This window comes from Elgaria multicarinata, chromosome 1 (assembly GCF_023053635.1).
Source record: "Elgaria multicarinata webbii isolate HBS135686 ecotype San Diego chromosome 1, rElgMul1.1.pri, whole genome shotgun sequence".
In the NCBI taxonomy this organism is placed as follows: Eukaryota; Metazoa; Chordata; class Lepidosauria; order Squamata; family Anguidae; genus Elgaria; species Elgaria multicarinata.
This window is the reverse complement of record NC_086171.1, coordinates 153437592-153458836: the sequence shown is the minus strand read 5'-3', so window position 1 is coordinate 153458836 and position 21245 is coordinate 153437592. Positions and strand designations below refer to the sequence as shown.

Sequence of the window (21245 nt, the reverse complement as noted above, 5' to 3'; positions counted from 1 at the left end):
GCTCAGATCAGACCAGTGAAAGTGCAGTAAGGCCTGGTTGCTATGGCAACTGACTCAGCACAGATATAGCCAAATGGGTGAGAGTGACTCCTGAAAAAAAGCCATATAATTCTGCAATTCATTAAGATTTCCAGGTGCACTGCTTCCTTAGCCACCTGTGTATTCATTAACTAGTTTTTATTTTTATTTTATGATGCACTGTGTAAGTAAATGGGTTAAGGGATTAAGCTGGCAGCTGTTTTGTTCTGCTTTTTAGCTCTCCCAAATGGAGAGGACAGGACAGTCCAATGTGATCACACCAAAGCCTATACTCAGACTTTACAACTGTCCACAGTGACACATGTCTGGGGTACATGAAAATAAGACTGCAATAATGCACTCTACAATAGGACTACTGAAGAGTGTTCAGAAGCATCCCAGTTGTTCCAGAACATAGCAGCCAGAAGTGCTGCTAGGCACTTAAAAGATTTTGAGCCCAATCTTTCCATTGGCATAAATGGATTTTTTAAAGCTTAATTAGGACACAGGTGTGTTGGCGGCCAGAGGTGGGGAACAAAGTGGATGGGTAAAGGAAGGTTAACTTTTCCTCCCAAAGTGTCATCCCCCTAGAAATCCCCCCACATGGTAGCTAAGCTTAGGAAAAACCTCCCATTGACACCAATGGAAACGTTTTTTTCTAAGCATAATTGCAATGTATTGGGGAGGCTGTTGCAGCATGTGGAGGGTGTGTGTGTTGACCTTTCTAGTAAAACCCCCTTGAAAATTGCCCACTGCATGGAAATTAAGCTAAGAAAAAAACCTCCCATTGGAACCAATGGACACTCTGGGGCATAGATTCAAAGGCCATGGAAAATGAAATTGGGGCCAGGACCCCATAGGGCCAAGCCTAGCCTAGCAATGCTTTTGGTAGCAGCTAGGGTGCTCAGGGGAATACAAATGTGTGAGTATCTTATGCCCATTTTAGAACAATTGCTATGGTTACTGATGTATTTTCAGGCACGATTTAAGGTATTTGTTATTATCTATAAACCCCTAAACAACTTGGGTCCAGGGTACGTAAAGGGCTTCCTCCTCTTGTACCAACCTGCCTGCACCCTAATAGCTGCTAGAGAGGCCCTTTTCTGCATCCCAACATGGGCTGGTGGTTGGTCAATTGGGTCCCGTGGGAATGCTTTTTCTGTGGCTGGACCCCAGTTGTTGAGCTCTCTCTTTCTCACAAAAGTTTGTTTAGCCCCCCTCTCTTCTGAGCTTCTGCCACCAAGTGAAGACAATTTTGTTCAGGCATGCTTTTTATTAGCTGAATCTGATGTTTTAATTATTTGTCACGCTATCTCTTTTCTGTGTTTTTAATTATTTATGATAGCTTTATTGTATTTTTGTTAACCAACTTAAGCATTATTTTGATAGTGGAAAGGTAGGATTATCAGGTGCTATCATAACAAATAAACAACTTTTTCTTAATATCTAAGGTTCTCCCCACTAAACCATGGCACTCGGTGTGTCTCCACACACTTAGTGTGTCTTCGTACCTTCTTTTCCGACTTTGTCGCCTTGCTTTATTTTGTCCCTCTTGAGGTGACAATCTCGTTCCTCATCACTTCTTCTGGTGCTGCTGCTGTTACTGGACAATCTCTCCTCCATGAGCTTGATTACTTCATTATCCATTTCATTCATCTGAAGGCAGAGGCAGGAGGAGTCGCTCACCTTCAGTGAATCACCCCACATAGTCTCGCACAAGTCAGTCCCATTGGCATACATCTAAGAGTCAGAGAGACAAAACTGGTCACATTTACAACACCCAACCTAGCAAACTTAGAAGGACCAAGGGCCATTCTTGCTGTCACACAATCTGGGCCATGTTTTCTTCCTACCCTGGATCTTTGTACTAGAGCCACTTTGAAAAGCAAGGGCAGGATGTGGTTTGGCAGGATTAAGATGGCAGGCCCATTCATGAGAAAGCCCACATTCCCACCAGCCTTTTCAGCCATTTGCACATATCAGACAGAAAGTTGCCTTCTGATGGGAAAGAAGTGAGCTCAGAGCAGTGACATGTACAAACATTACACTCTGAAATAAATCTCTAGTTTTAATGGAGAGGAAAAAAAGTATGACTTGTTATCAGGAGTTTGGAAAGCAATAGATTACTAAATGTTAAATAAATATATTTCATCTTAATATCTTCACAATTTAAAAATTAAATTATTTTGCATAAACTATTATTAATTCTTATTATTTATTAAGATGGCACATACAAGACTTACTAAAAATACTGGAACTTTGGAGAAGACTATGCAAATAAGTTTCCTCTTACTGAAGTACAATTTGTAAGATCAGAGGAGGGGTCAGCAACATGGTGCCCACCAAGACCCTGGAATGTGTCCACAATCAGCAATCCCACTCCATTGACTTTTATAGGGAAAAGGATGCCCTGCTTAAAAATGGGTTTGAGGAGACAGAGAAACCCATCTCCTTCCAAGGACCATCAGGGCAACAGGGTCCTTGACAGTAGGTGGGCTTCCCCGTTTCACTCAAACATTTTTCAGCAGGGGACCCTTTTCCTGAGCTGTATTAAAATCAAGGGACTGAGATCACTTCATAGTCTTTAATAGAGGTGGGGAAAACATTCCCTTCAGAAAAACAGCTGGAAGTGGGGAAGCCCACTCCTCACCAAGGGCCCTTGGGACAACAGGGTCCTTGTTGGGGGGAGGGTTGTCTTCATCCCTCCACCTGTTTTTCACCTCCTCTATTAAAATCAGAGCACTTTCACTCCATAGATTTCAATAGAGGTGGGGAGAAAAGTTCCATGCAAAACAAAACAAAAACGGTGGGATGGGATGGGGGTGCTGCTAACATTTACCCTTCATGACAATTAGTGGTGGTGGTCAGGACACTTTTTCACAATGTTGAATGTGCTTGCAGACCCAGAAAACTTACCTACCCCTGGATTAGAGCACTACATGCAGTTTTCTGGCTCTTTAACATAGGTGTTTTATCTGTGGCTCATGGGTAGCTTATGATACACTACCTCACTGTAGGGGATGCACTCATTCTTGCATCGGTTTTCTCCTTTTTCATCAATTTCCCAGTCTGTCAACCAATTGTTGACACAAGTGAGATCATTTTTACAAGCTTCATACCTACGAAGTAAAGAAAGAGACAACACACAAATGATTGCCTTGCTTGTGTTTTTGTGCCATCCCTCACACTTTTTGTGTTTTTGTGCTACCCTTCATAACACTAAGGAAGGCATGCAGGTCATGCTAGTACTGTTTCTTTCCATTTACCTCAAACATGGTCACTTCATATGACATACTGGGAAGCTGTCTGGCATAGAGCAACAGTCACTTCCCACAAGTCCACACTGTCACTCCGAAACAGTTCCTCTAACCTTGATTTCTGCTAGCGAATGCATAGAGAATAATGTGTTCACACAAACGTCTTCGAAGCATGACTTTTTGCGGGCAAATAATGTGCCTAGGTGTAAATTTGAACGGAATGAAGTGTAGTGTTGCCTGGACCGTTAGGTATTTAGCATATCATTAATTTGCAAATAGCATCTCCACATCTGAATGAAAAAATGGGTCAATAAATTAGTCTTTAGCCTAACTGCATTGGCTTGTACGTAGCATGTGCGTTAAAAATGGAATGGGATGAACATACCAAAAAACAAAAAGGGTTTAAGAAAATTGGTATGATACAATATTCAAAGTTCAAACTAAATACATACTAAAATAAAATAACTAATCCATGAAAAGTATTAAGAAACACTTGGTAATATAAATATTTAATACTTTAACAGATAACAATACAAACTAAATAGTCCACAAACATAAAACATACAGCTATCCCAAACACGTTTTGACCCACAGGGTCTTTGTCAGTGGGATTTTTTTTACAGCATTCTAGCCTCAAATACCAAAGATTTTAATTAAATCAGTGATTCCATTAGGACCAAGCGTTGGCTCCTGTGAATCTTATCTGTGTCTGTCTGCTTGAGGATGCATCAGAAAAAAATGGGGGACAATGTTCCCTCCTATCTCTAAGATGGGAATGATGAAAAACATACCTTCGTAATTTTTTCAAAGTAGCATAGTATAGGACAAAGCTCCCTTGGGATACTCATAATGGAGAATTGATCTTACCATAACTTCTAAAGTGTAACTGAAGCATCCATAGATCAAATCCTTAGTCAGCTCAAGCTTTCAAAAAGGCACTGCTTCCAAGAACATATGTACAGCCTTAAGACTCGTTTATTTAAATGGGTCTACTATTCTAAGTATGATTCAACCAGAATCCTACCCATTTTCCTGTATATTAATGAAAAAAACATGAGTTTGATCCACCCTCAGTCTGGCAATTTTGTTTTTCTCTTCACCTTTTGTCTAGTTAACCTGCATCTTGTTCATCTTTGCCCGAGCAAACACAAGCGACCTTTTAACCGTCTGACCTAGTTTATGTTGTCAACACATTAGGCTCAAAGTATCTACTTGTACCTCATCCATATTAAAAGAATCATGCTTTAGATTAGATGGAGTTAGTAGGAAGGGTAGTTAGTATAATAGTTTAGAAATGAATAGAGATAACCCAGTTATAAAGCATACTGGGGTCCACAATGAGAAAAAACCATATGGTGTACAGTGTCAGAGAAATGCATTGATTTTCCCAAAGACAGAGAGATGACTTGCTTCATCAGAGGTCTGTTTTCATTTAAAACAAAACCTTATGTCAGTGTTGAGAATTATTAAATGTGTCAAGTTCACAATTTCCTATATAATTGTCCAAGGACGCTTTGGCAGGTGCTTGGGAAAGGGAAGCTGCCCCAAGGGCTCTCCAGACTCCATAATGCATGTGATGAGGAGCGGGCCATTCCGAGCCAACAAGAAGAAAGAGAAGCGCTTGAGGCGTGGTTCCTTAATCCCTTTAAAGTCAAGTCCCTGCTCACTTTGTGAAAATTACCCCCACAAAGATGCTGGAGATTTTGAATCAAGGATGTCTGCAGGCTGAAGGGAGAAGAAGTGATATGGTTCCCAGCCATGTAGCAGGTTAAGTAGATTCTAGTATGCAGATACGAAAGAGCCCTTCATCTTCCATTTGGGGAAACAGGACAAGTAGAAAAATTGCCCAGAGTTTTCCCTAACCTATGGCTATAAGCTGACTAATTTCTAATGGAAATTATATTTAATGCGTAGACTTGGGGGTCAACACCCTGAGGAGTGATACCTCCCCCCCCCCCCCATACACACTGTTGCCAACTTGGGAGTGAAACTGGTGTGGAGAAATGGGATGTGGGGCTTCAGAATTTGATAGGCTATTTTAGTATGTAGTGGCAAAGGTGTTGTTCACAGTCCCTCACTCTTTTCAAAATAGTCCTCAAGGAGTATTAGTTGATAGCCAGGGGTCTCTAATCAGAGCCATACTCAGATGAACCGGGTCACTCAGTATACCTACCGGGTATACCTACAGTATATTGTCCATAGAGGAAAGAATCACTCTTATTTTATTTACCATTTGGTAATAAGATTGCCATATCACTAAAACAAACCCCAGAATTGCCCAGTGGGATTTTGGGCTTTGAACAGCAGATTACCACCACCAAGCCTCGTTCAGCGTGTGGAGCTTGTCATGTGGTTTTCTAAACTGTGACCACACAGTCTGGACATTTGTCATCTTATCTATGGAGTTGAAGTGTTATGAAAGAAAGGGATGACCATCTATGGAACTGGGATGTTCAAAGAAATCTTTAGCATCCTCTTTGACAATGATGCATCCTCTTAAAATGAAGGACATGGCATAAAATCCTCTGTGGGGCCTTGGGAATATAGGTATGCTGTCTTGCAGTAGAGGCTGGTGACTTCGATGTCAATGGGGCAGTGAAACTGCTCGGTTTCAATCAGAACTCTAAAAGCGCTATTGAAGGTCTTTGGAAAGCTCCTTTAGAGTTCTGACTGATTCTGGCTGAAAACTGGAAAAGATTCACTGCCCCACTGACATTGGAGCCACCAGCCTCCACTGGTGTCATGTTATTTCTAGGGGTTAATTGTTTGTGCTGAGAGCTAGCTCCTTAGTAAACTGATCAAGCATTTGAAGCAAAGCAACATTCTGTTGCCAATATTGATTTTACCACTATTTTTGTGCTTTTCAGCCTGTGGACCAGACTTGTGGATGGCCTCCCATAAGCTCATATCCTTGGCCAGTTCACAATAAGCTGTGTGGACTCTCACATGTAACTATGTACAAGGGGGGCAATCTGTGCTTATATGGTGTTCCATATGATTCACACCACTGGTTCATAGCCTGCCCATACAGTCTGAGTGCAGGGGAAACAAAACTTGGACAGAAAAGGTCCCCAGTGTGGTTGCATGAATCAGCCCTAGTCCCTTCAGTCATTTGTAAATCTTGCTTTTTTCCATTGCAACTCGCACTTTGGGTCTGTAAACATGGAAACTTTGAAAACTTCCAATGTTGGAGTGTTTGGGGGCAGAATCAAATGTGCATTAAACAAATCATGGTGTACTCGTTGCTGCATTGTACTATTTCAGGGTGCAGGTGAGGATTTGTATGTTTGAATGATTCCCAATATATATATTTTTAAAAAAGAACAAAAATTCCATGTTCATGGAAAACTAGCATATCAGGGGGAAGTGTTTACAGTACGATCCTATATGTCTGTAGAAAGTGGTTCATTGTGTTTTTAATATGGGTGAGCTTTCAAAATGCAGTCTCCTTCACCTCCTCTCTGAAGTGACATAGTCCAGGAAGGACTGTTACATGTACTATTGTTATACATTTAAGTCAATCTTTAGATAACCTAGACTGGACACTGTCATGGGCTGAGCCCATGGCCCCTTTAAGAGAACATCTTTTGCTTCATCCCAGGGAGAGGGAGAGGGGTTTCTTTGTGTCTGAAAAGGGAGTAGCAAGTGAAATGCCAAGGCCGTGCTGGGCAAGAAGAGCCTGGCATCTGATAACGCCTCCCCGGGCTGGTACCGGGGGTGGGTGGGTGGAAGTAACAAGTTGCAGCTGTGCAATGTTTGGGAGTATTCCCCCTCCCTTTGGGAGAGGTGTGGGTTGCTATGGGGTTTCTATTGGTCAGGGTGGGTCTGGTGACAAGGGGGTTCCAGAAAGGGATAAAAGGCTTAGGCACCTAAGGGCCTGGCCTCTTTCCTCTGGGTGTTAGGAGGTCAGCGTGTGTGTGGTGAGTCAGAGCATCCAGGCCGGACCGGCTGGATGGTGGAGGCCCCACGTGGCCGCTGAGGGAAGGAGTTTAGCTTGAGTGGCGTAAAGCCAAGTCAGGGTGAGCAACAAGAGGTTGAGTCGCAGAGTTAAGTGTTTGTTTTGTTTTAGAATAGGTTTGGGTACAATTTGGGCAAGGGACCTTGCCGGAGTTACAGCTGGTGGGGGTGGTTAAGTGGGGACTGAGTGTGAATTCTGTTAGGCTTGAATGTGTGAAACGGAAGAGTGAGTTATTAGTCCCTGCTGTCCTATGTGTGTCATTTCTTTGTCCGTGTTTCCTCCCCAAACCTCTTAAGTGTTAACCTTAATGTGTGGACCCTTATGAAAGTGTAGTGTCAAGAATAAAAGCGTTTGGTCCCTACTTCTGGAGTGTGGCTTGGTTTCCTTGAGAACCTAGACTGTAAAAGGTTAACAAGTGACAGTGAAGGGGCGTGTGTCTGGGCTGGCTGAGTCAGACCCCCCTTTTCCGGCCAGGGAATTGCTAAGACAAGCGGAGCAATTCCATTACAGACACCAGAAGCAAAATAAAATTCTAGTGACAAACGTGATTTTGATTGACTTAATGTTATTGTCAAAATAGTAAAGCTGTTGCCATTTTTGCCACAGAGAATAATATTAAAATAATATATATTTTCAGAACAAATTATATGGGAACAGGAAGTTAAGCTTCCAATTTAGACAGAACCCTTAATCTGCAATCCAGTGCACACTTACCAGGGAACAAGCATGCTTGACCATAGTAGGAATAACTTCTGAGTAAACATGTATAAGATCACATTGTTAATCAGGCAGAATCTGTAACTTTCAATCAATATATAACTTTATTTTGTATTTGTGTTGAAAATTTAAAAAGATTTGCGCCCTGTAGGCATTATCCTCTGTGTAATTGTGTGGAGTAAGAGAATGAGGCTGCTAGCCCCATTGTTCCTCTGCGTGATTACGAAATATTATGATCCTTTAGTATATGGTAACACCTGAAGGAGTTTTTTGGATGTTCAACTTGAAACAGTGTTGTAGCTCATCAGAATTGTACTAGTCCTTAGTTTTCCAACTTTGCTTTTCTCTGCTGCATTCTACCCACTAGTGACTAGTGGATTGAATGCAACAGAGAAAGGAAAAGTTGCAAAATTAATCCTATTTTACTCTGTCAACTCTAAAGTACAGTTTTCCCCAGGTCTTACATAAAAATAAAGAGGTTAAGGAGTGTGTTTAGTTGCAAATGGAATGTTCTTTTTTTAACCAGCAACAACATGTTGTATGTGTCAGGATTTGTTTTATTAAAATGAATAGAGAAACACCCAACCTACCAGTCATCACAGAAGCTTTGGCACATGGGAACAGAGTCAATAGCACCTGGATATTGGTGATGTGCCCAGCGAGCAGTATGTGGTGAACACCTGTAAAAGCACTCTATCTTCTTCATATAACTCTCGCACCTGTATTATATGAGAAACAACACATCGTTGTTACGTGGAAATGTACCACCGTTTCATGTGGCTTCCTCTATGTTGTAAGATCAGTCTGTACTTTCCTAATAAATTTCTTGGCATGCAGCACTTCAGGTAGGCCATCGAGTGAAAATCACAGTCCTGCCCTTCAGCCCTTGGGCTGCCATAATAAAAGACTCTCATGTATTTATGGTTTGTAGTACATGGGAGAATAGTGTATCAGTACTAATTCTTAATAGTTTTGATTTCCTCTACTTAAACAACAAGGCATTCTGTAACAGGAGTTACTGTAACATGGAAAACATACCACTCACAAGCATTTTCCTATCCTGTTTCTACTGAAATTCTGCCATTGTGCCTTTTATCGTCAGGGCGGTTACAGATGGAGGGGAAGGGATTGTGCAGTTATTCCATCTTTTTTTCTTTAACAGAGTTGTTTTTGTTTGTTTGTTTTTTGGTAAGACAAATGTTGGAAGAAATGGTGGGAAAACCTGGGAGGGTTACAAGTGGAAGCCAATGATGTCTGGGGCCCTTGTCAAGTTCTGTGGATGAGGCAGAACAGTAGCGTAACAAAATCCCCTTCTGGAAGCACCCTCAGACAAGCAGGACCTACAAAAAAATGCCCAGGTTGTTCCAGAAGAGGCTTTTATCATGCAATTGCCCTGCCTCATTCACAGGTCATTTCCCGGAGACAAGGCATCATAATCTTCCAGTGTGGTAACCCTCCTGTGTTTACCCACTACTCCTTTCATTTTTACAAACAATCCGATAAAGAGGAAAAGAAGGAACAGGTGCACAATGTCTTCTGATTGGCAGGACCACAAGCTGAAAGCACCCTTCCAGTGCAGAGTGCTCCTGTTCTGGTTCCCAGCCAATCATGCCATTTTCAAGGATACTCCATTCCAATCCCTACCAGTCAATTGGAATTCTCTGGCCATTGATCATGCTTAGTTCTCAGTGGGCTGTTTTGTGCTATTCTCCCCTTATGGGTTTTCACCTAAATATTTTTGTCTACTGTTGGGATCGTTGAAGTTCTCCTAAGCCTGCTTATGCCTCCCTCCTGTGTAGATGGTGCCATTTTGGCTACATAAGGATCAACACTTGGAGAAAGAGTTTGCTATTAGTATATACAATTTATTTATTTATTTTTATTTTATTTATTAAATTTATATACCACCCCATAGCCGAAGCTCTCTGGGCGGTTTACAAAAGTTAAAAACAGTGAACATTAAAAACATTAAAAAGCAGTATGGGTTGTAGGATAGGTAAAAATGCACCATGCCTGCATTGGGTTTGGACAATACAGCAACCTGCAATGTCGGATGGGTAATTAGGGTAATCCCAATTGCATGTCAATTATGCATGGGTGCGGAGGGGGGGGGGAAACAATCGATACTGTGTTGTTTCCTCCACTGACTATCTTAACACCACCAATGTCTAAACCACAGTTAAGGCTTGTGGTGTATAGGAAAGCTTCTTTGATTGATATGCTAACTATCATTCATCAAGATTTTCTAGGTTGTATCCATGTATTAAGACCAACCATCAGAAATCTAATTATTTGGAGGCAATCACCTTAGCTGAATTGCCTTCACAGAGCTAAGGTTATGACTTCTGGCTTTCTGGATGGTCTTTATAAGAAATTACCATTGGAACAGCATTTCTCTGTGTTATGTAAACAGCTATAGAAGACACAGTCCACTATATTACCCAGTGCCCCCAATATAATGACCCTCACAAAAAAATCTGTCTGAGTTTAGTAACAGGAATAATTTTGTTACACCAACTGAGTTTTGTATGTTTTTTGTTATCCGACAAAGACAATTAAGTTACAATACCTGTTTCTTTGTTTGTGTTGGTAGTGAGGAAATTGAGAGCCAACTTTGTGGCTCAGATTTGAACGTCTTCAGTGATTGCAATGGCTTATAGCTAAACAAATAAAATTATCTCTCTCAGGCATGCCTCACTGCACTTGACTGGGTACCTGGAGCAGAAACATTTTGTCAAACTGCTTTTGGCTATAATTTAAATGCATATGTGCCAGCAACTAGGTGGGGTGGGGATGGATACTAGGTTTATACAGGAGTGGATGAGGGGGAAAGATGCTGAACCCAAATTAGCATGTGGTATTCTTCCAAATTCCTCTCCCTCCCACCACCCAAGTCTCCCCAGCACCTCTCTTCTGTTATAGCACCTCAGGATCAAAAAAAGGTTGAACTCTAGACTTTCCACCAGAAGGTTACACATAATAATTGGTCAAATTTGGAACAACACAGTAATTTGAGACAACACTGTAACATGAACTTTTGTGCCATTAAAGTCAATAAAAGTGCTCCACCAATATGCCATGATTCTTGTTAGTGCCGCTGGACAGCAGCAACACCACCACCACCAGATTCTTGGGGAGAGGCTTTCATATCACACACACACCCCTCAACATCTCTCTCCTACTAAGAAATGAGTGAATTTCTTTTTATTGTCTCATTATAATCTTCCGTAAATCACCATGGGGATTATTGGATTTAAAGATACCTGAGAGAACGCCTTCTCTCTTACCAACCTGCCCGGTCACTGAGGTCATCCAAGGGCCTGCTCCTGGTGGTTCCACCTAGATCCATCCTCCGATTGGAGTCCACCAGGGGAAGAGCCTTCAGCGTGGTGGCTCCCCTCCTGTGGAATTCCCTGCCTCTGGAGGTCAGGCAGGCGCCAACCTTGTACTCCTTTCGGCGCCTCCTTAAACATCTTTATTCCAAAAAGCCTTTCCTTAAAATGCAATTTAATGCAATTTAATTTATATACCGCTCCCCAATTTCAATGGGGAGTGGTATATAAATATTCTAAATAAATAATAAAGATGAAGTATAAAATTTTAAAATAAAATAAGTAATAATTTATTAATCTAATAATTTATTAGATTAAGTGGCTGGGGGTTATGATTATTGTGCTGAAGCTTTGTGTTACAGTATTGTCTCTAGATTCAGAGCTATTCGGCCTAATCATAGCCTGGAAATGTAAACCATGTGCTCTACAAAGGAAAATAGTTTTAAGATATATATCAATATCAAATCAATACGTATATATCCATATCTATCTATCTATCTATCTGTCTGTCTGTCTGTCTGTCTGTCTGTCTGTCTGTCTGTCTGTCTGTCTATCCACACACACACACATATAATCTGCAGTGAGTTTTTGTCTTTAAAATATACGCCCTAATTATTCATCTATAACTAGCCTTTTGTTCTGTTGTACTGAAGGATTTAATGAAAAATAAATATTGAGTGTAGAGAGTGATGTTCATGTGTTGGCCTTCTGAGGTAGGTTTGCCATCTTTTTTTTTTTTAAAAAAAGCCTTATCACATCTAGGTAGAAACACGTGGCTTCCGTCACTTATCTGCCGTCGCTCCGATGTCACTTCCTGAAAGCAGGAAGCAATAGGCCCATTCAATCCAGTAGGAGAGAGCAGCAACTGGACTTTTTTGGGATGGGGGTTGTGGCGCAACGAAGGGCAGAAGGCACGCCAGAGGCAGACAATGTCATGTGAGCAATTAGTGAGTGCCCAGTAACAAGCGTGCAGTAAAACCCTTGTCAGATGGAGCTTTCAAAGCTCCTGTATGATTAACAGCTGCACCAACACAGAGAGAAAAGCTCAGCCTAATGCATTTCTGCTTGTTCATATTAAAGATACTCAAACCATGCCAGAAAAAGTATAGCAACCTTATACTCTGTTTTCCATTGAGGCAGGATCTACACTACTGCTTTATAATGGTATTGATTGTGCACTGACAACTGTTGGAACCCATGAGTCCATTCCATATACTGTTTTCAAACTGTTTTCAAAGTGTTATATCCTGCTTGGTGTAGATCTGGGTTATGCTAGTGTTGTCTGCAAGAATCCTTGAGCTAAGTAAAAAGGGGGGGGGGGGGGAGAAATAAAAACATAATGCACTTGTGGGGAAAAGTAACAAGTAACTTACAAGTTACTGAGATTTCCACATCTGTTCCAGTAGGTGGTGTTTACTTTAATTACTGGTGTGTGAGCTAATTCTTCTGTAGTGTCTGTATAGCAACAGGAGGCTGTGGGGAAATAAAAACAAAGAGCTCATAAAGGCTCACTTTTTACTCTGAAGACTCATAACTGTATAAGTAGTCACAATAGTCATTTAGTTCAAAATGGAAACTGAGATCTCCTCTTAGTCATAATTGTTATTTTTCTTGTGATTTTGTAAAATGAAAAACTATGCAGTGAAAAATTCCAAAAGAAAGTTCTTCATGAAATTCTTCAGTTTAAATTTTTATATTGAAATTATAATTTGACTCTAATTAATTAACTGGACTGGCATCTCTGTCTATAGAATAAGAGATTAGGGTTGCAATCCAATGTACACTTACTTGGGAGTAAGTCCCATTGAAATGAGTGGGACTTAATTTTGATTGCAGTGTAAGTGCATAAATGTCATGGAATGAACATTGCTGATTTTTGATGCATTAGAACAAGTATATCCATATGGCTAGTTTCTTAGCAATTCCCATTGCTAAGCAAACCATTGCTTTGAGCTACATTGACCTTGTTCAGACAACATGCTGAGCCACTGTAGTTAAGCATTTTGAGCTAAACATTATGGCTTAGTGTGCCATGTGAACCATTCCTGACCACAGTGGCTACATAACCACAGTTTAAACACGCTCACTAACCATTTGCTGCCAAAGGGTTAGTGACCTAACCATGACTTAGCGTGTCGTCTGAACAGGCCCATTGTTTTCTAACTTTATCCTCACAGCCCCATTTTTAGCTTTTTAAAATTTGTGTGGTAGACCCTGTCAGGCAAAAAGTTGCTATGCTAGTGGTGCACATGCCAGCAAGGATCCTACATTTACTTTTATGTGGAAACATGTTGCTAAAATTAATATACTATCCCTTGCAGTTCATTTAGGGCACAAAACTATGCATGTTTAGACAGAACAAAAAGTCCTACGACTCCCAACATTCCCCACCCAGCCATAGGATTATGCCTGTGACCATCTAAATGGTGAGAAGAAGCACCACATAGGGCAGCATTAGGTTTTTATGGATCTTTTGTTGTCTCACTGGACATTTCAACTTCTCCAATACAGATATCATCCCTACTTTAAAAAAAGTAGACGATGATGACAGACTCTGGAGACCAACTATGCAGGAATGTGTGTATAAACCGAATTGGTTGAGAGTGAGTTTCACGTCTAAAGACAATTCCCTCCCCACATTTTAGAGCAAGAGGGATTGTGCCCCATTTACAAGCAAGTCACTGACATGTGTAAACCTTAGGCGTGCACAGTCTTAGGATATCACACACCGTTAATCACAAAAGCCTAAAACCATGCCTAGAGCAAGTGATCAAGTTCACATGTGGGCTGAAACACACATGTTCACAAGGATGAAACTGAAGCAATATGGCTTCAAAAGGAGAAGATATTTAGCATTGTGTGCTATGTAAAGAAACAATAATATAAAAACCCAATACATCTTTCAGGGCATCACGTTAATATGGGCGGCAGCAGAGCCAGTTAAGTCGTGTAAAAGCTAACGTTTGAATAGTTTTGCAGATGTTCTTCCATTGATTTCGCAGCACTTACATTTGGCGTATATGGTACATTCCTGCAAGTCATCCTCTCCAGTAGGTATGGGCTTATGATGACCTCCTTTCAGACATTTTTGCCCCTTTCCGCTGATAGACACTGCATAGATAGCGAAGAGCAGGAGCAGCGAAAACCTCAACATCTTCTTGTTGCTGTTGTTCTTGTAATGACCCTGTATTGAAAGACGATATGGCAGTCAGAGAACTTGTTTCAAAATCAGGGACAAGCTTTGTGAGAAATGTCGGAAATAAATGCTACTAAGATGTAGCAGGGTATTATGCAAACAGGTACAAGAAAAGCTGTTTTCTTGCACTTCTTATCATAACATGTTCACCTTAGAAACAATCAAGACTTTTGTACAAGATGGTTAAATTGCTAGCATTGAGCACATCACAGTGGGCATGGCTAATACTTTGTGGGGGAGGGTGTTTGTCACCCTAGATAGAGCAGTGAGATGAGGAAGAACAATCTTGTACAAACTGAGAGCATGGGCCACTCCTTCTGGAGAATTAGGGGGCACATATGGGGAAGCTGAGCTTGAAAGAAGAGGAGGAGGAGGAGGAGGAGATCCTGGATTTCTGCTGTACTTCTGACATGATTGGGACCCCTTGAATTGTACCACCCCAGAGCTGCTGCACAGTCAGACTCAGCCTGTATAGCTGAGCCAAAGCAGGCAGCAGTGTCCCAGTTCTGGGATGAGGAAACAACCTGTGCCCTTGCTTCAATGCTGAAAGATGGCCTCTATGCAAGGATGCAAGACAGAGAAGGCTCTTCATGACAACAGGTGAGTGCCACATAACAGGTTTTTTCCCCCAGGCAGAGATGAGGTGGAGAAGCTGGCACTGCAGCATCACCAGCTGTGCCTTGCATTTTGTTCAGAGGTCTCTGACATTCTCTGCCCCTATATTGTCATGAAAACCTGTACTGGGGGAATTTTTCTGGAACGGGATGCAATTCCAGCTATTAAAACCTTTGTTTGTGCTAAAGACAGGGATAGGATTGGTTAGGCAATCTCAAGGAATAACTACATATTACATACAAATATGTGTAGTAGAGCCACAATGATGCAATTCAGAAAGGAAACTCCAGAATGGGGCTAATTTGGAGCAGAGAAATGGCAGTGGAAGGGGGCTGCTTAGCCCTTCTGTTACCTGCCACACCCAAACCACCCTCCCAAGCTGCAGGGTTCTAAATGGGCATTTCTTACAAATGCAAGTTTGGAACTCTGTTGGGGTGGCAGGGGACCAGCTTGGCGAAAGCAAAGAAGTGGCATGCCAGCAGGGTCAGCCCCAGGGGTCAGTATCATCAGACATTTGTGGAGGCCCATGCTCCAACAGGGCCCCCGGAGCCCCATGACCATAATCTTCCTCCTCCTTGCTGATGCTGCTTCTAATCATGACCATCACCAAGTGACAAGAGCAAGAAGCAGCAGAAGCAACCTTCAGTCTCCTTGCTCTCTGCCTCTGGATAGTGGTGTGGATTGAGCCCAGAGGTAAAGGGCGAACAAATGGGCAGTAGCAACAGCGATGAGAAGGAGGTGGTCTCTCTAAGGGCATCTTGCCCCAAACCTGGATCAGACACCCAACATAGGGAAGGGTTCAGCACCCCCTGGCTTTTCTCTACTTCAAATTCCTTCCATTTGGAACTGCTCGTCGTTTTTCTAAGCATTAAGGTTCTGTTACATGTGTTCCCATTTAGCATGTAGTAACCTCTTATAAAAGTCTGTTGATTTGTGGCTCAAAACAGCAAAATAACATAATTATTCTGTAGAAATAGACCTCTTCCCACTTACTTGGATGAATCTGTATAGAGTCCGTACTACAAAATATTAGCTCCTCTCTACTCATCATCCAAGGGACTTACAGCAAGAAGGGAATTAATTACTGCCCCACTTTTCCTGCTTTCTCAGCTCACTAGACTGTCTCCATTCCCAGGCTCTATCTTGTACTGTCCTTCAGCAGACATAATGGAGGGGGCTACAAAGGGAGGGAGGAAGGATCGGGATGGGGATTCAGAGGTGGCAGTCAGGAATCCCAGATGATCAGCTTCAGTTGAGACATCTATTTCCAAATGCCAAGGAAACCTATATTCCTGTACATTAGTTCCAATCCTGTACATTAGTTCAATGGGATTTGGGCTACAATTCTATACATTCTTACCTGAGAGTAAATCATGTTGAATGCTACAGGATTTACTTCTTAGTAGACATGCACAGGATTGCATTGTCAATAGCTTAATTCTAAAATGAAGAAGCATACATACTTGAGGAGTTCAATATCTTGCATTTTAGCAAAAACCTCCAAATTGGTTAATTAATGCAGGGTTTTCCCATACAATTCTCCTGAAAGGTGTACTTCTTAAAAATTGTAAATGCAAAATTAGTGTCAGTATGGGGCTGCTGTATACTGTTTCATCTACAACTTTGAAACTTCCAAGCTTGCCTAATCTTGTATTTGCATCTGGCATCCATTTATTGTTACTAATAAACTTATGAAATGGAAAAATTTTCCACAGAAAACTAAAGCACTGGGAAAATGTCCACCCTACATCACTGCTGGCAAGAGCTTTTTTCTCTTTTTTAAAGTGTCTTAAAGACAATTGTAGAAGTATGGGCTCTAGTGCTAGTGGAACGGATTAAAACACACACACACATGAAAATGCAAATCAGAAAGCTAAAAGATTAATTAAATTGTAGGTTATGTTGCAAAAGGTAGGAGTAGCTGTCTAACTGATATTTCATGCCTTTTTTTCTGTCCGAGTTCCTCCTCCAGATAGTACAGTGAGAAATGGTCAGCTTTCAAAGTGTGTGTGTGTTTTGATGAAAATGATACTTTTTTAAAAGGTCACATAGAGCTCCATCACACCAGCAATTTAGTGCACTCTTGCCATACCTGGTGTGCAGATTTGCAGCACGGTATTCACACGACACCGTGTCTGTCCTGCTGACACTCCATCTCTTCCCCAGCCTTTTCCATCTTTTCCTAGAGCGCCTGAAGTCTGGATTATTTCCTCTAAACTTGTTTTCCTTTGTTGGGTGTGTGTGCTGTTACTGGAGCCTTGCTGTTGGCTTGAATGGATTGCATCAGAACTTAGCAGGGAAAAGCGATCTGTCCTAGCAGCTGGCTTCAAGCCTCAATATAAAACCTAAACCTTGCATCCCAGGCTCAAAAGCATTTTTTTTTTAAAAAATCATACAATGCCCAAATCTCTGCAGAGGCAGGATTGTACTCCCTCAATGCCCTCCCCCCCAAAGAGCCAGACTAAAGGGTTGTTCCCTTTTTGCTGGGAAGAAAGGTGGTCTGGTTGAAGTACTCATCTGACAGGACCTGTCTTGTTAAGGGGCGGGGGGCAGAGAGCAACCAATGAACTGCAGGGAGAAAGAGAAGGGGCAGGGTGGAGTGGAAGAGCAAACAAGCGAAAGAGCATCGGAGGTAAAAAATGTGGAGGCAAAGCAGGGGGGAAATGACGTGTGATGGAGCCCATAATACAGAGGTTGATGGTGAAGGAACCTATGTCATTTTCTCACAGGTAGAGTTCACCATTGGCAGGGGTTGTAGCACAGCTTCTTTGTTTCTTGAGCTTAGACACTGCAAGGTGGCCGAAAGTGCTGTGTTTTTTCTTTTTTTCTTTTTGTTGAACCTTTCACCAGTGCCCTGCAGTTTCCCAGGTTGAACTTCCTAATCTGGGGTGGGGTGGGGTGGGGTGGGGGACTTATGGGAGGATGTATCACATGATGTCTTCCTCTGGGTTTTAACTGAAGTATGGGAAGCTGAGGAGGCTACAGGCTGCTGGAGAGATGATTGAATAGCAAAAGACAAGACACTCATGCATACACATCAGCCACCTCATAAGTAAGAAGCAGAAGAACTCTAAACCCAACTCAAAAATGTGATTGAAAATAAATTGCTGGTTGAGACTGGTCGGAAGAAATTTTTGGCACAGCACTAAATCAAATTACAAGACAATAAATCCAACTCCAGTCTACCTAGCACTCCTTTAATGGGGAACCTTTACTGGGGGGGAAAACAAAACCATTTTTTCTCAGCAACTAAGTACTATAGGGAGTCCTGGGAAAATATTCTGTTCCTTAAAACAGAAATGCCACTTTGCAAAGGTCATTTGATTTCTCTTCCTTTTCAGCAGCTGCATATTTGTTGCCCATACATTCTTACTATGTCATCTGATTTGTCCTACAGAGGAATCTTATTGGCCAAAATACATGGTTTTGTCCTTATCTGTACACCTTGCAAGTTGCATCAATGTGTTTTTGCTTGTTAGTGTGCAAGAGCTACTATTGCAAACTCTTTTCCCAGGTGCAGGTTAGGAAAAAGGGAAGTACAGACAGTAAGCATAGCTCTCATCTCTTAAGTCAACTCTGCCAGTAAGGAAAACCATTCTAAATATATCAATCCAAATTTACAGAAATATTGACAGCAGGAATTATCCTAAACATTTTATGACAATTACTATTGGAAAAGTGGATACTTTCAGGCAATGATGTATAGGTGCTTTGGCTGCTGAGTTCTTACAGAAAAACCAGGCATTTCCCAAATTAGCACACTAAAGCCACAGTTTTGAGTTCTGACAAATGCCATTTCTTGTCCAGTGACAGCGTATATAGTGATACTAAGTCCATAAAAATGGATGATGGTTGCTCTAGCATTGCAGGTACCTATTTGCTGCTTGCGACATTACCCTGAACCCATAAGCACATAAGTCCCTGATCCACATCTGTTACATTCTTCCCAATGTGTGCAGCCTCTTATATTAAAAAAGGTAACAAGCAGCATCAGTCCTCTGATCAGTAGCATGTAACAGTGCACTGCCATTTCAAAGATCCTTCAAGGATATGTTCTCTTTTTGTCTAGAGGTGCTGAAGCACACCTTGACTATTTGTTTTCTGTTTGCTTTAACATGCAAGGCTAGCTCCATAGCATCAAGACAATCCTGCTAATGGTATTTTAATAGTAATGGTGAAGCCAGCTTTTTGAGTGTCTGGAAAGGCCTGACACACATTCATCCCAAAATGCAAATTGTAAGAGTAGAGAAGTGAAAATAAATTCAGTATTGATGCAATAGTTAGCAAAACTGTGGGCCAGAACAGATGTGCTTAAGTGTATGAACATGTTTAATGTACATTTTTTCATTAGCAATAACAACTGCGGAGCAGGGGGAGGGGAACAGAAGGATCAGGAACAAAGGGGGGGGCAGATGGCCCTGCCAAAAATGCCCCCTGCCCTCTGCTGCTATTCTTCCTGGAAGGAAATTTTCTCAGGACAAACAACCTTCTAAGAAAAGAGTGGTAAGATTTGCCAAAGCAATTGTTCTAAATTCATCGGTTGTAAAACATACACAGAGGGATTCTACACGTTGTACTGAGGGCGCTTGCATGCGCCCCCAAAGCGATCGTGTAGCTTGCCTGTTTGAAGAGATGAGGAAGAGGCGGAGCAGGAGGCGGCTGGGGAATCCGGCCGCATCCTTGCCGCCGCCGCCCACCTCCCTGCCGGCCTCCTGCTGCTGGCGAAAGAGCCAGCCGGGTCGGAGAGCTTCTTCCGCTCTCGGACCCGGCCGGCGAGGAGGTGGGTGGCGGCGGCAAGGACGCAGCCGGAGTCCCCAGCCGCCTCCTGCTCCGCCTCTTCCTCGTCTCTTCGAACAGGCAAGCTACACAATAGCTTTGGGGGCGCACTGGGGGCACATGCAAGCGCCCTCAGTACGATGTGTAGAATCCCCCCAAGACAAACTTAAGTTTTGATTTCTCACCTCTTTTGCGGACTTCCGTTTTCTTTCCTCTCAAGGCAGTCTGGAATACAAAAGAGCGCTGCCCTTTCTTTCCTCTGTCTATATAAGTTGTCTGTCACCAGAAACCCATGGTTTCTTTGCCAAGAAAAGTTCCGTAACTTTTTTGTAAAGCTAACAGACTTATCGCAAGGTCAGTTGCAGTAGCGATGTTGATTAACCTGCCTTGTTAGATTAGTGAAAGTGCCATGAGCTAGTTCAGCATCCTGTGGCCAGAGAGAAGCCTCTAGAACAAGCTTGAAAACCTGTGACCTACTAAATGAAATGGCAGTCAGCAGGCAGGTAGTTAGACTGAAGTTTATGACATAGCAAAAGCTAGTTTGTATTGCACCACACATTCATTTCAACATTTACGAGCAGGGCCTTTACAGCAGCGGCCCTGAGGAACTAGGTTGCAAGATGTCCCAGCTGATTTTGGGCCTGTCTGATGAGCATAGTTGGGTAAGCTGGAAGTTAGCAGATGCTATGATCTTTTCTTATCTGCTATAGATTTTTGTTGTAGGTGTTTTGGTTTTTAGGGTTCTATTTTGTTGTTTTAAGATATGTTTTATGCATTTTATGCTGTTTTAAATTTGTGGGAAAGCAGTTTGTACATATTTTAAGCAATCTTATGGCTCATCACATGATTAACAGCCTCCCTGATTTAGCACCTCTAGCCAGACAGGGCTGTCTTGAAGAAAGATGATGTCTCAGTGGTAGATCACATGCTTTGCTTGCAGAAAGCCCCAGGTTCAATCTCTGGCATCTCCAGGTAGAGCAAGAAGAATGCCTTCTTAAACAATAAAAGTTCATTTAAAACTGAAGTCATGAAAGGTTTTTTCCCCAGACAGATGTTCATAGAATCATAGAATACTAGAGTTGGAAGGGGCCTATAAGGCAATTGAGTCCAACCCCTTGCTCATGAATCCACCTTAAAGCATACCTGACAGATGGCTGTCCAGCTGCATCTTGAATGCCTCTAGTGTGGGAGAGCCCACAACCTCACTAGGTAATTGGTCATACTGCTCTAACCGTCAGGACGTTTTTCTTGGTATCCAGTCATAATTTGTCTTCCTGTAAATTGAGCGCATTATTCTATGTCCTGCACTCTGGGATGATGGAGAAGAGATCCTTACCGCCCTCTGTGTTACCTTTCAAGTACTTGAAGAGTGCTAT

The 21245-nt window shown here is 42.0% G+C and overlaps 1 protein-coding gene across 1 annotated transcript; it reads right to left on the bottom strand.

The window, feature by feature from the left end:
* Positions 1–1271: 1271 nt before the first annotated feature.
* Positions 1272–20153, bottom strand: LOC134407625 (riboflavin-binding protein-like). Its single transcript, XM_063139497.1, has 6 exons — positions 20055–20153; positions 14292–14466; positions 12656–12755; positions 8541–8669; positions 3026–3137; positions 1272–1758 (listed from the first exon to the last, which is right to left on the bottom strand). Exons 2-6 carry the CDS (start codon positions 14434–14436, stop codon positions 1513–1515), a joined length of 732 nt encoding a protein of 243 aa, XP_062995567.1. The 5' UTR covers positions 14437–14466; positions 20055–20153; the 3' UTR covers positions 1272–1512.
* Positions 20154–21245: the final 1092 nt, after the last annotated feature.

Excerpts from the sequence above, each read along its gene's own strand:
- LOC134407625 (XM_063139497.1), bottom strand. The coding sequence starts at position 14,436 with ATGTTGAGGTTTTCGCTGCTCCTGCTCTTCGCTATCTATGCAGTGTCT. Across the intron at positions 12,756-14,291 it reads ATGTACCATATACGCCAAAT|CCTCCTGTTGCTATACAGAC; the intron begins GTAAGTGCTGCG and ends ATTTCCCCACAG. Across the intron at positions 3,138-8,540 it reads CAAAGCTTCTGTGATGACTG|GTATGAAGCTTGTAAAAATG; the intron begins GTAGGTTGGGTG and ends TTTACTTCGTAG.